Source organism: Siniperca chuatsi, linkage group LG7, assembly GCF_020085105.1.
Source record: "Siniperca chuatsi isolate FFG_IHB_CAS linkage group LG7, ASM2008510v1, whole genome shotgun sequence".
Classification (NCBI taxonomy): domain Eukaryota; kingdom Metazoa; phylum Chordata; class Actinopteri; order Centrarchiformes; family Sinipercidae; genus Siniperca; species Siniperca chuatsi.
The window spans coordinates 27,034,217-27,048,700 of record NC_058048.1 but is presented as its reverse complement, the minus strand read 5'-3'; the positions used below and the strand labels follow the sequence as shown (position 1 = coordinate 27,048,700).

General features: G+C 38.6%; 1 protein-coding gene and 1 pseudogene across 2 annotated transcripts; both read right to left on the bottom strand.

The window, feature by feature from the left end:
* Nucleotides 1-1,094: 1,094 nt before the first annotated feature.
* Nucleotides 1,095-5,348, bottom strand: LOC122879109 (annotated as a pseudogene).
* A 326-nt stretch (nt 5,349-5,674) lies between these two features.
* On the bottom strand, nt 5,675-13,404 carry si:ch1073-83n3.2. Of its 2 annotated transcripts, XM_044203668.1 has the most exons (6): nt 12,074-13,404; nt 11,915-11,983; nt 9,089-9,347; nt 8,776-8,809; nt 8,334-8,520; nt 5,675-7,580 (listed from the first exon to the last, which is right to left on the bottom strand). In XM_044203668.1, exons 1-6 carry the CDS (start codon nt 12,186-12,188, stop codon nt 7,225-7,227), a joined length of 1,020 nt encoding a protein of 339 aa, XP_044059603.1. In that variant the 5' UTR covers nt 12,189-13,404; the 3' UTR covers nt 5,675-7,224. The 2 variants fall into 2 exon arrangements, with proteins under 2 accessions (XP_044059603.1, XP_044059602.1); XM_044203667.1 differs by having other exon boundaries at nt 11,915-13,390.
* Nucleotides 13,405-14,484: the final 1,080 nt, after the last annotated feature.

Below are 14,484 nucleotides of genomic sequence, written 5' to 3'. Positions count from 1 at the left end.
GAAGTAGTAGACTTGAATCACATTCCTGTAACCAATCCTGCTTTAGAGTAAATGTAGGTGAACAAAAATGTAGAAATCTTTTATTTATTTATGTATTACAGTATAGTGAGTGCACATCTGAGAGTCGAGCTGGGGGTTTCTTGTAAAGATTCAACACTGAAGTCTCTAAATTTGCTAAATGCCATTGATGAATTGTCCTAAAATTAGAATATTGAAATAACTGACCTATTTCACTCCAAAAATGAGACAGACCTGCAACAGTCACACCTATACTGTAAATGCAGAGAAAAGTTTAGTTTCAGATGAGAGGAAGGCCAGTAGGTCCTGCAACGACATTTATCCCTCTCAACAGCCACAGTAGAGCTAAGATCATCCCTGCTAAGAGTATAGATGCAAAAAAATCCATTACACTCTGGAAAAAAACATCCCTCTTTGTCTTCTTCTTGTCTCCTCACTGTTCAAGAGATCTCTCTTAAACTCTGTTGTTGTTGTTGTTTTTACAGAAGCAGTCTGTAGATGTTCCTTCAGAATGAAACAGGGAGTTGACACAAAATGCTGCATTACTCCAGATGAACACAAAGTGATTATTTGTGTAGCTTTAACTATAACTATCTGTCTGTGCTTGATTTGAAAACAAGAACAACATTATTAAAATAAATATATAAATGATCACGCAAACAAATAAATGAAGATTTGTAATTCATGTTTTACACGACGACAATGATCAAGGACCTTTTGTTTGAAAATAAGGAGTCTTTAATGTTATGACTTTATTTTTTTCCAATTCTTTTCTTCTTTAGAATTAAAGAATATGTAATATAAAGAAAATAACTTCCAAACAGGTATATACACAATTGTTCCACATCAGGAAGTGATTTATTGCCATTTGTATAAAAGGACTTAGTACTTTAATAGTAGTAATACATTTTTAACCAAGAATTGATTAAAATGTATACAAAAAGGAAACTATACATGAAAAGACAACCAAACCAAAAGACTGATCCTTAAATTTTAAGTCTGATGGGCCTGTCTTCTACAGTATATCAGCCAGGTAACAGCAAACATCAACTGTACTGTAACTGTATATTGTGTAGTTATCCTAGTGACAGCATCTCTCCTCCTCTCGCCACGCCGTGGCGATGATCTGGTACCTGAGAGATGTCCTGCAGTTCGTAGTGAGGGAGGCCGAAGGGCACAATGTCCAGAAAATGCTGCACATCATGGATGACTGCATCTGTGAAGGGGAGGGACTTCCTGTCCTCCATGCTTGTCCAATCACAGTGTCAGTTTCCTGCTGAATTTTCTTTGTACAGGACAAAGCAAAATGTAATTCCACTCTGTTATTATGAATGTTATTAAGTTATTAATGTTATGACTGTGTCTTTTGTATGTTGGGGTGTTTAATCAGCACACTGAGGGCATATCTAATGGTGGACCTGGTGGTTTCTGTTCCTGCCAGGAGTAGATTCATCACTGTAGCGACCAAGTTGTGGTACTCAGTTGTGGGAATGTCCTTTTCCTGAGTGGACAAAGTGGTAATAGTGCTATGCACAATAGAGCCAAAATTCAACATTTTTAAATACACTTTAAGAAGCAGTTGCAGACGCCCACTTGGGCTTTTGTTTTCTTAAAATTGCGTCATTTGAATAATTTAACAGTTTTATTCCAGAAATTAGATCTGTTCAAAATCAGTCACAGCTATACCAAGAAAACAATTCTTAGCACCCAAGGTAATGTTAAGGGCTTATATTAATGGATGCAGAAGAGTATTAAGATGAAACTCAGAGGATGAAAGTTACATTGCTCAGTGTGGTCTCGGGTTCCTTTAACAAAACAAACTATTCTGAAGTTCTTTCCAACCTGATTGATTCAGATGAGAAAGCAGTCATTATAGTCTCTCAGGGAGCTGGGGTCCAGTGTCTCTTTGTGCTCTTGGATCTTCATTTTGATAAACTCTCTGACCTCCTTAATCTGGGCAAAAACAGTGTCTGGTGGCCAGACAGATGCTGCATGAGCCAGGGAAAGATGTACATCTGTGGGAGGGAAGTACACAGCACACTGCAGCTTTGTTTCCTGGGGGATAATATTGTAGAAATGTGTTCAGTATGTTAGGGCAATCATTCCAGAATGCTGTATATAAATTTGGGGAAAGTCTTTTAATATGTCTTGAAGAAGATAAAAGAACACCATATGAAAACCAAACTAAAAAAACATGGATTTGTATTTGGAGGACCATCAGCCTCTGACTTTCTGGCTCCTACCTCCTCTTACCTGACCCAGAGAGCTGCTACTGAACCTGAAAATCTCAGCTATGATGTTGAGGAGGTGCAGGAAGTGCGTGTCTTCATAAGTGAAGCGCTGGCCAAACACCAGGCAGCAGATCACATTGGACAAGATGCGGCTCAACAAGAACGTGGGGTCAGATGGCATGGCTGGAGGAGAAGAGGAAAACACAGTTTGACTCATCTATTAAAGGTACTAATCAGAAGAAAAAAAGTGATATTGGAGAGATCAGAAAATCCACTGAGAACATGTTTCACCTGCCATGCAAATGTTTTTCAAATGCCAAAAGCAACACTTTGCAGCTCACTCTGAATGTTTTACAAACCTGCTGTAATCAGTTTCAAAGCATCACCAGTGACCTGGGAGAAAAGTTTGCATCTTTAAAAGATTATTTTGGTTTATTACAACTTGGTTCCTGCCATGTCAGTGTTTGTGAAATGCCTGAAGCACAAAACTAAGAATTAAAGCAAGATAAATAAATACACCAAGCATCTGGCTGTTAATATTCAGACATGTCTTCTGCAGACATACATAAAGTTTATTTTTGCTAGAGTTTTCTTTGTTCTCAGTGTCTCTCAGTACTCAAGTGTAAAGCTGGCTTGGCATCTTCTTGGTCATATTTCATTTACTGTACTGAAACTTAGGCGTGAGAAACCGTTTGGGACTGAAGCTTTTGTGCAGTTGTGGCAGGTTTCCTATGAGAGGAAAAGCAATGGGTCCTGGAGGCAAACGATACTTCCTACTGATTTTATACTAAACAACCACAGTAGAGGTGAGATTAGCTCTGCCAAGATCACTGTTGCAGAAAAGTCCATAATGCTCTTTATACTTTGTCTTCTCAATTCTTTGCTGGTCAACAATCTCTGTTAGACTCACTTTCACCCTGCTTGGCGCTTATACCGGAATATTTCTGTTTATATTTAACGTGGAGTTGGCAGGAGCACTGCATTAGGCCACAGGTGAGCCATGTGACTCTCCTGTGCACCTTTGGGCACCTTTACTAGATTATTATCTGGTATGGATTATTGCTTTTCATTGGCTGGCTGACAAAGCAAACATAGAACATCTGACTTGAATTATATTGGCAAAAACATATTATTCACTTCCTCTCTCTTCCCCAAGGTCGATGTTGAAGAAATTGACAGGAATGACTAAAAGTGTATCTTACTGTATGTTTTCAAAGCTGATTTGTAACATGCCCCACACATTCTCTCATTCATTGTGTACATAGCAGCGCAATTATATTTTGCCTGATCCAAACTCTGAATTACAAAAGGTTAAATACTGAATATTAATATTCTCACCAATTGTAAAATCACACCGAGGGGCAGGTCAGAATTTGTTTCTTTGAATTTTGAATCTCTGATGCCCGTGTCTGTCTCATCAGACAGAGTAGCAATCATCTACAATATACGTGTACATCACTATATCACTGCCATAGAGTGCTATAAGCTGGGACAGATCCTCTGAACAGATTGACTGAATTTATTTGATGATTAAAAATACACTACACATCTGCGCAGCAGTAGTTACAACCAATGTCGTAAAATGATCAGTTGTGGCTCAGGGGGTAGAGCGGGTTTTCCTCTGATCACAGGGCTGGCAGTTCGAACCCCAGCTCCTCCTGTGCACATGTTCTTGGGCAAGACACTGGGAAGACACTGACAAGAACCCCTGGCCTGCCATCGGTGTGTGAGTGTGGGCAAAAATTGTAAAGCTTTGGATAAAAGCGCTATATAAATGCAGCCATTTACCATTTGATCATAATCATTGAGGCAATGTACCATGTATGCTGCACGCAAATGAAAATGTAATTTAACGTAAAATACTGTATGCTTCTCTCAGCAAATCGAAGACTGTGAGTGGAGCTTCAGCTTGTTAAACGGTTATGTAAGATATTCTTTTGTTTATTTAGCACGCACTGCCATCAGAGAGAGATAAGGATTAAAGAGTGTGGCTGAAGAGAGAGGGATAAATGTGCTTAGCAATCCAACAAAGCTTTCACACTCTCCTCTTAGATTTTGACTGCAAACCCATATCATCCATCTTGTTTATCCAGTAAATGTTTTGGTCAATATTCAGACCTACTCTTTGCGTGTGTGTCTTAGTTGTAAGGCCATACATACCGTTTATTTCTTTTAATGAAGTTTTTGTAAAAGCCGCTGGCTGGCTATGCATTTGTTATTTTCTTTCACATTAGCTATTATGAAAAATATACATTATTGATTTAAATGAACAATACCTATTATGTATACAGCTATCATTTGCAGAAGCATATTATGCATATGTGATTCTCGAGGGGGTTGGCCACCCCTGCCCCCTTTGGCGGCACCCCTGATTGACATCAGGACAGCAGAAACTCTACACATCTTCCGTCTCAGACTGAAAACTCATCTGTTCAGACTGCACCTAAATGTAGCACAGCATATTTGATGAAGATGATGTATTTGCATGATTCTTCAATTTTTGGATTGTATCCACATGGTTGAAATGCACTTATAAGTCGCTTTGGATAAAAGCATCAGCTAAATAAATGTAATGTAATGAAATTCACAACAACAGCTGAAAACACACCTTTGAATGTATCTATGTGGTCCCTCATGTGTTTGCTGTTCTAGTTTCATTCTTCCACTTGTGTTCTCCATTACTAATCCCCAAACCGGACAATTAGAAGAGATTAAAATGCCATTTAAGGGGGCCTGGCTAGCATAGCAGAAGCATAAAACACAGTTTTACAATGAATTAAATAAAATATGAGGAGAGTAAATAAGGATCAGCAAAGCAAATGTGACAAAAAGCATTAAAAAGCATATAAAATAACAGCACTCACTATATTATTACAATGAATATGAAAACAAAACACACAATAAATATATTAACAGTCTTCAAAATAAATCCATGAAACAAAAAAAAATAAATCCATGCCATTTATTAGGGATTTGAAAACACCATTTGTTACAGTAGTCCTTGATTAAAGTCTGCATTTGCACTTTGCCACTGAAGTCATCCGCCTGTTCCACCAGGGTCTGAATAACGGTCCACTGCCAGCCCAGGTACAATGTCATCCCAGGCCTGTGGGTTTCACTGAACTGGACAGAGACATGCTTTGTCAGGATGCAGGATTCATTATTATACAACATTTAACACCTTTGAAGCCTTTGCAATTAATTAATAGCCAAACTCTCACCTTGCAAATGCTTTTAAAAGGTGCATTTTAGCCCGGCCATCACTGTTATTAGCAGAAAATCCCATAACACTCTCTACACTTTGTATTCTTGTTGTCTCTTCGTTAGTCTTTGTCATACTGAATTACTTTATGAATTATTTTTTGTGCTTTTACCTTTGTCAATGATTTTTGTCATCTGTGTGAAAAATGACCATTTCTCTTTTATTTATTTTTTTATTTTTTATTTATTTTTATTTTTCTCTTCTATTTCTCAGTTATGGCATCACAATCGCTGTGACAGTTGAGTCCTTCTTGTACGTGGCAAAGGAAGACAGCAAAAATGCATGGGCAGTTGTTCCAACCCAATCGGCAGAATGAAATGTAGCCATTTTACATTTCTGTAAACCACGGATGTTGAATCTCTATGTTTTAAACGTTGAATCTCTATGTTTCAAACGCTGTGGTTAAGGTCTGGTTATGTTTAGGCACAAAAAAACACTTGGTTAGGCTTAGGAAAAGATCATGATCTGGGTTAAAATACCAGTTTTGTTGCCACAAAAACGACTACAAATATCCGGACACCTCGCTAAAAAATACCCAGTTTTGTTTCAACAAAAACAGCTACAAATGTCCTGTTTTGCACTTGAAACGTGAAGCTAACAGGCTACAAATGTCCGGTTCTGTCGGTTGAAATGGGAAGCTAACAGTGGTCTCAAACGCAAGTCTCTGCTGCTTTTGCAACTCCAGCCATCTGGCTACTGATCACGCCACCGACCTCCCATCCACCTCCTCATATGGAAGTTTGCCATAGAGGATGTCATCTGAACTACGCCACTTTCCATATGATAGGTATTGTAGAAATGTTATGATACGTATTATACCTATCAAAACGTAGACATTCAATGTATCTGTGGTTTGCAGAAACATGAAATGGCTGGTTGTTCCATTAGGCTTTCCTTTCACTCAGCGGTTTGTAAGCAGGTGGATGTTGATCTCAGCACACATTCTGGTGTAAAAACTAAGAGCACACACACAAACACATACACAAGACACATCCAGTACATGAACCCAAGAGATTATTTTTGCTGTGCAACAAAATCTCAGATAAGATAAGCAGACACTGCCATTCAGGTTCTGCATATCCCCCTCTTGTGCAAATCTGCTCCATCATCCTTCCTTTCCAAACTTTGGCCTGCTGTCCGACAAACAACAGATGGATCTAGAGAGAAAGATGCACGCTCATGGTGACGGCAGGATTTATTTCATGTAAGATACTGGTATGTGCACATGGTGGGTAATGGGGTGATTTCTGAAAGCAGAGCAAAAGGAAATCAAGCAAAGTGCCAATGCAATAGAGAGAATGTGGGGGAGAAGAAAATATTCACAGAGGTCAAATTTAAAAAAGAAAAGTATAAAATGAACACAGTGATGAGACAAACACAACTGTTAAAGTTCTGAGACCAACATTTCCTCAGAAATGTCCGTGTGGCTGTCTGGAATCATTATACTGCTCACCCTGTTAACCTCAAGTCGTCCTGCGGCATGGACAGACTGATACAACACAGACAGACAGTGTTCAGAGGAGTCAAGATCAAGAATTATTTACCTGAGGAGCATGGGCATAAAGCCAGGAAGAACACCTTCATTAATTTCTAAATTAGATTAAATTGTTAGGATATTAACAATATCCTTAAATTATAAAGGAATACCAACACAGGGACTTTGATAAGAATAAAAGGTCTTTCAGACAGTTTCTTTCTCTGTCTCGTCAAAAACTAAAAAGCAAATCCTCCACAGTCAAATGCATCAAAGTCGGAGTCTCCTTCAAAGTCAAAGCTGTTGAAGTGTGGGGAGTCGACGTCCTGGCTGCAGGCGTGGAAGGAGCCCCCTGCAGGAAGCTCGGAGAACCCCCCTGTGCCTTGGGCGATCTCTGGGGCTCTGCTGGCAAGGGGAGAGGAAGGGGAGCAGGAGTTGAGGTAGCCCAGAGCAGAGGAGGCCGCTGCCCCTCCCATCAGCAGGCACACCGCCCTGACCGCCCGGGCATCGCTGCTGTTGCCATGGCGAAGACAATCTGACACACGATGAGGGGGGGCCACAGAAACACTGCGCAGAGGCTGTCGTGGTCCACTGGCTGTAGAAGTCATTTGAAAAATAATATCAACAATATGCAACAATATGTGATTAATTGGATCATTGGTTTTATTAAATACACCAAATTAGGGAAACCTTTTAAAATTATCAGTTTAATGTGCAATTTGGGTTTTGGAGATTTTAACTTTTCTGCTCTTAAATCCAGACTTTGAGACAGTCAGTCATTTCCCTCCAGTTAACCAGAGCTGTTACTTTTTTAGTCTTTACGCTCACCAGTCTCCCTCAGCTGAGAGAACTCACTACACTGCAGCCTTATTTAAGAAATCAAAAACAAATGAAGAAAACGTGGCCATCACTTTGACAATGTATGCGTCACATTTAGGAAAAGAAAAGCTGCAAATAAATAAAACACAAGCTACAGTAATTGAAAAACACATTCAAAATACAAAATGCTGTAAGTCATACACAGCAGTCAAATTTCTCTAAAAATGCTAAAAACTGAAAAACACATACTTTTAGGCAGTAGCCTTTTACTAGTAATTGACTTCTGTGTGTTTCTTTATGCCACAAATGTGTTATCAAATTGGTTTCTTAATTTCCTTGTGTATTATTTATATGTAATGCTTTTTTTCTAAATGCAACCTATGTGTTTAAGTGGTGAAGATGTTTTTGTTTTTTTTATAAAATTACTGTGCATTAAACTCTCTCAGCCACCATACTATAATCCCTAATGCAGCTTTAACTTGTAAGTTACTACATCTGTCAGGTAACTACAGATGACATGATAGCGGACCTTGGTTTTGGCTTCTGTCTCTGAGGGAGCCTCCCCGTTCAGTGACTCGAGACAAAGGAGGGGTGCCCTCACCAACCCTGGGTGACCCGGGGTCTTTATCGCTGGAGGAGTCGGGCAGGGGATCTCTGTCAGTGATGCAGGGAGTGATGCTACGCTGTCTCTGAAGGGTCAGGGGTGACATGACACTCTATAAAATGAGACAAACAAAAGGTTATTACATCACAGAGTTAAACTGTCTTACACAGAAGCCTCACATGTGAAAAACACCCAAAGAATTCCCTTTGGATGTTTGAAGATATTTTTAAGATTCATATGTTTTCAGATATTATTAGAAACGTATATATAAACACAATACTAGAAATGAGAGGTGAGATGTTGAGATGAAAAAAGGGTTGAAAGAAGCAACAGCAGGACCAGACTGAAGTCAAAACTGCTGACTCACCTCTCTCACTTTCCGGATCAACTTCAGCCACACACTGTGAAAGGTAAAATGATGAGTCATTACATTTGAACCAGATCCAGGCTTGTAGATCTTTACAACAACACCAGAGAAAGTGTGGTGTTCTCCCAATCTGATAACCGTCTGCAGTAAACATGTCTGATAGTAAGTGAGACAAAGGAGACCTAAATTCCAGCTTGTGCGTGTGTCATTATATCACCATGTGCAGTAAACGTCTGATAATGAGTGGGGCAAAGGACAGTGTGTGTATGTGTGTGTGTGAGAGAGAGAGAGAGAGAGCGAGAGAGAGACCCACTTGCAGTCATCAGGGTTGTCAGTGAGAAGCAGCAGGAACTTGTTCTGCGGCAGGATGAGGGCGAAGCAGCAGTCCCTCCGGCCCCCTGGAGGCAACTTGGGCAGGTCAAGGATTTCTCGTCCCTCTACAATCGACTCACAGTTGATTTGTAGTGCTACCACCTGGTCTGGAGGGGACTCTGCATTGCGGCACACCAACAGGTTTCCCTCCATGGTCAGCACAAGGTACCTCTCCTTCCACTGCTTGAACATGAAGCCCCCTGCAGCAAGAAGAATAAACAGAGAGAGGCATGGATGTAGGAGGTGGAATAAGTCCATTTTTTTTCCTTTTGTTATCTTAGGTGATTTATGGTAAGAGCGACAGAAGATTAACAGTACTATAGATGAAAATAGATGTGAAAATCTGGACAGAGGAAGTTTTTTTTAAACAGGACTAAGAGTCTACAGCCAGCTAAATGCTAATGCTAGCATGGCAACATGTTCACATATACAATGCTAACATGCTGATGTTTTACAGGTATAATATTGACCATGTACAGCTAGTTTAGGATGCTAATTAGCACAAAACAAAAAGTAGGCTACAGTTTAGGCTGATGGGAATGTTAGTTTTGAAGGTATTTGGCCAATCTATCCAATAGTGGTTGAGATATTTCAGTTTGGACCAAAGCGATGAAATGACTGACAGACCAACATTTCCATCCACAGAGCCATGCTGCCAGAATAGCTAAAATCTATCAATCATCTTTGAAATTACTGGTACTAGTAGAGAGTTTGTAATTGTTTTCCCCTTCAATTGTAGCCATTTGTTGTAATTCATTTATATTCAGAATGAAAAACAACAGTCACATGTTCTATTATTATTTAATTCCTCCAAAACTCTAGAGTTTCCCATTAATTATTATACTTAGTGACCAGAACATTACAAACACCTGGAATGAGGTTTTCGAGGCTGTCCAAACCATTTATATAATAGGATAAATATTATGCAAAAATATTATTACGAATATAACAACATACAATACAATGCAATTCAATACAAGAACAGCACAAACTGCAGCCTCAAAAATGACCTTAGAGCTGAATAATCACTTCTCTGTCAACACAAATTTTTTAATTTAAAAATGTATACATTTCGCAAGTATATAATTTGTAACACAGCTGTTGCATTGAATGTTATTACACTACACAAGAGGAAATTATCTGCCAGGAAATAATCTGTAGAAAACATAATGTTGCTTTATGAATATCATTGTCATATCCATGTCCATTCAAAAGGGGCACCGCAGGACATCATTAAAATTTCAAGGAAGACAATTTCTAAACCTGTACTGTATATAAAAAATGTCACAATGACAAATAAAAACATAATTGCATGTGGCCTGAATTCTAAAATAACTGGAAAACTAGACAGTAAGATAACAGTACTCAGAGCAGCATTAACATGTGAAAGTTACATGTAAATAATTATAATGTAAATGCCCCTGTCCTAGGGCAACTCTATCAGCAATGATGTACTGTTAGTCAACTTCTCTCATTACCTATGGGGTTTAAGTGTCAAAATATGTGTATCACTTAAAGGGAACATTTAATCTGTAGAAACAATAGGAAAAGCTTCTGTTTCTGGAACGTACTGTGAGTTTTCAGGACAGGACACACATGATGGCGTTAGATTGTAACTGTCCCAGACAGCCGTCCATTGTGTAATAATTATAATAGATGGAGAGCATGTTGATGGATGGGCAAGATCTGCTCTATTTCTCCATACAGAGGATTAAAGATGAACAGGTGGATTTTGCAAAAGAGAGAGATAGAGATAGAGGTATAGGAGTTTAAATACATGTTATCATGGCATCTACTTGGAAACACTGATGCCCTTTATAGATTGTATAGACTGTATAAATTTGACATTATAAAACAGTATTTTACTATTATTAGTCTACAGTTAAGAAAGAAAGAAAGAAAAGAAAAATGATGAACTGCTGACATTGCTAGTAAACAGTATCTTCTGCCTCAGTCCCCGGAGCCACTATCAAATTAAATCAAGGGAGATATAAAACAGATGTAACATAAGCACAAAGACAGGAAACACTGGCAAGTCCTGAATTCTGACTTGGCTTTGAAAATTAACATCTCGTCATTCTGTAAAAACACATCTGGGTGCGATTATATCACACAAAGTGACTCTCAGATTGATAACACTCATCTTAGAGTTGAAGTGCTGATCTGAGACAGCATTCCTCTTCACTCATTGTTAAGTCAACAGCCTGAGCACTGCTGTTCTTGGAAGAATAACTATTACACCTTATGGGAAAAATGAGTTCAACACACTCTATACAAAAAGTCTACATTTAAGACTGTAAAAGTATCATTTTGTCAACTAAAGGCCTTAGGTCCTTCAAAATGTATAATAATTTGTTTTATGTTGTAAGAACAGATTTTGTTTTTTCACCATAATTTGAATGAAATTTGAAAACTCTCCACATGGACCAAATAATGACATCAGCTGTGATCATGCACTGTCTGCTTATCAGACTGTGATAGTCATACAGTATAAAACACACATATACAGTATAAACAACACAAACATAGCTAACTCAGATGTCAAGTAGAAACTGCAAACATATGGTGGATAGGGAGAGTATTTAACAAACACTGCGCATTAAGTAACCCACATTTAATGCTAAAAAAAACTAAATAATTCACTGAAATAAAATATAACCTTCTGATACGGTATATAGGATGAGCACAAACACAAAGACAAAGAGATACAGTCTATCACCCATTACATGGTGGCAGAGAACTGCACAAGGAATCAAAGCAGGCCTACCATATTTCCTGAGGAAGCCTCGATGAACGCCTGGTGTACTCATGCCTGTGGTCATCACAGCAACAAGGGCTGAAATGAGAGGCAGAACATTTGATGCCGAAAAATAGGGTAAGGGAGAGAGAGAGAGAGAAAAAGAGAGAGAGAGAGAATAATCCCCACTATTTAGGCCTTCCTTCCTTAAACCCGTGCTGTTGTGAGTGGAATTGGAGCCGTCCCTGCTTCTGCACACATAAACATCATATGAGTTTAAGGCCCAAATAATCATAACAGCCATGGATTAATCCCACCAGGAAGATCCTTTGATTTGCATTGCGGCCATCCCCAGATGTCATGTTGGGCTTTCGCATACTGCTCCTCTCTCAGGAACACAGCTTTAAGCCTCTGTTTGCAGTCCTGTACACAACATATGGGCGATTCATTATAGCTTATCATTAAACTGTCATCAAACCTGTTTCCCAGTGTATGTCTGTGCCCTTGGATGCCGTCCGAACCAGGGCTTGGATCACCTCTCGCTCAAGAAGATTAAAACAGAGGGATTATTATTCTTACACAGCTGGAAGCCTGTTGTTGCAGTGCTGTGAATAGGCCCAACCAAGATTTTAATCTGCCCAGACCTAGGATACAGGCCCCCCTTCAAGCAACAACCTCCAAGATATGAACTGTTTTTCAATGTCATATATCCAAGCTGGATTAAACTGCACTCATTGTGTTGGCTTGTGCATGCTTTTCTCAGTTAGAATAACATTATGTAACAGGATGGATATAGGAGAGACACTATCACACCACAATCAAACAGGTCCTATATTCACAGATAAATGGGTTGTAAGTTGGTGGCAGCCTGAAAGAGAAAGAGAGACACAGTTTATTTATCCCATGGGGAAATTAAGTGCAGTACATTGGATTCAGCAGGAGATGACTAATAGAATTAAGTCAACAGAGGCAAAAGGCTAACAAAAATACATACATTACTATAAAATAAACAAGGAGGAGCAATTCAAAATTACATTTCCTCTCCTCACTCATAAACCTTCATGTGCAGTGTATATACTTTTAAATAAAAATCCTCCAAATTGTGGGTTCAAGGGACAAAATCTCATTAAACAAGTGACCCATCCTAACGTAATATGTGCTCATCTGGGGTTCTATGATTCTGAAACATTTGCTAAGTCAACCCATCTAATTAAATCAAAAAAATGATTTTCTGCATTAGAGTAAAAAGAAACATTCATGTTCATATGGGACTAAGTTTTTGAACTGCAGTTTTTATTGGTATTTTATTGGTAAGAATTGGTATTTTTATTCAGTTATTTTGCTTTTAGATCAATGATGACCACCACTAATGTGTATGTCAGAATTCCAGCTACAATGCCCCTTTGCACTGTTCAGACTCACACAATGATATGAAAATGTGGGGCTGAGTCCCTGAAGAGTCAAGAGGAGTCTTACACATGCATATTGTAATCATTGACACAAAAAATCAACACACTTGACAAGCTAATAAAAACAGGTAGGTGACTGAAGAATAATCAGAATAGTCTGGTTTCATGTTAACAACAATTGAAAGGAGGGTTTGACAAACAATCTTCAAAGAAAAGAAATATACATACATATATGTATAAAAACCTTTTTCATATATATATATATATATATATATATATATATATTTCTATAAACATATATGGATGTATGTATGTATGTATGTATAAAATATAAAAGTCTGTAAAAACCCACATACCTTTTTTTTAAAAAGCCACCAACAAATATGCACCAAATCTCTCCCAAGAAAAAGGTGTCAAAGAGAAATGATCTGAAATGTACTGCATGACAGCAGCAACATGCCAAAACTTTTGTTTCACGCCTATTTCTGTTTTGAGTGACTCTGGAAGGTTATTCCCAGTGATAATCAGCTGTGATTATAGTTTATGACAAATCATAAACAGAGCTAGCTATTAAAAGCCAAGTGAAAACCAGGTTCTCATCCTTACAGTGACTGTTATTTTTCCATCCAACAGATCTGTGCCAACAAGTGGATTTTTATGAACACTGTAAATCTATAAAAGAAAGCAGATGTTCAAAATCAAGGAGTGTCAGACTCTAGTAAGGGTTGGGTTCATCTACTGTGTTTTGCTAGTGGTGGTTAACATGAAAGCTGAGCTGAACGTTTAAGCTAGCACTCGTTGCAGGGACTTGCTTTCGCCGTAGCACTGGACGTTTTTGGTCCCACCCCAGAACGACCAAGAGGACACAAATATGAAGTAATATTCTCTGGTGTTTTAGCCCTAGTTTGGCCACACTCGCTCTGGAGAAAAATGCCTGTCTCTTACTGTTTGGCTTGTCTTCAACAGACACTAGTTTACTCTGACTCTCCATTTGGCAGACAGGGCTGTTGATTCTCAGTGGGAACAGCAGGACAGGCCACGCTTTTATATCAAAGGGAGTCTTTAGATTCATTTTTAAAAGTGCAAAACATAATGCTAAATTTATCAGTAAATGAATGTAAATTTCTCCCTTTTGGTGTGTGATTTTTCTCAAAGGAGACCACAGAGCATGTGATTTACAGAGCAGAAATA

Bases quoted from the DNA above. Each gene is read 5' to 3' on its own strand.
- si:ch1073-83n3.2 (XM_044203667.1), bottom strand. From the start codon at position 12,188: ATGGCTGTTATGATTATTTGGGCCTTAAACTCATATGATGTTTATGTG. The intron at 8,810-9,088 runs GTGGGTCTCTCT...TACCTTTCACAG, and splicing joins GACAACCCTGATGACTGCAA to TGTGTGGCTGAAGTTGATCC. The intron at 7,581-8,333 runs GTCCGCTATCAT...TGACTTCTACAG, and splicing joins AGACAGAAGCCAAAACCAAG to CCAGTGGACCACGACAGCCT.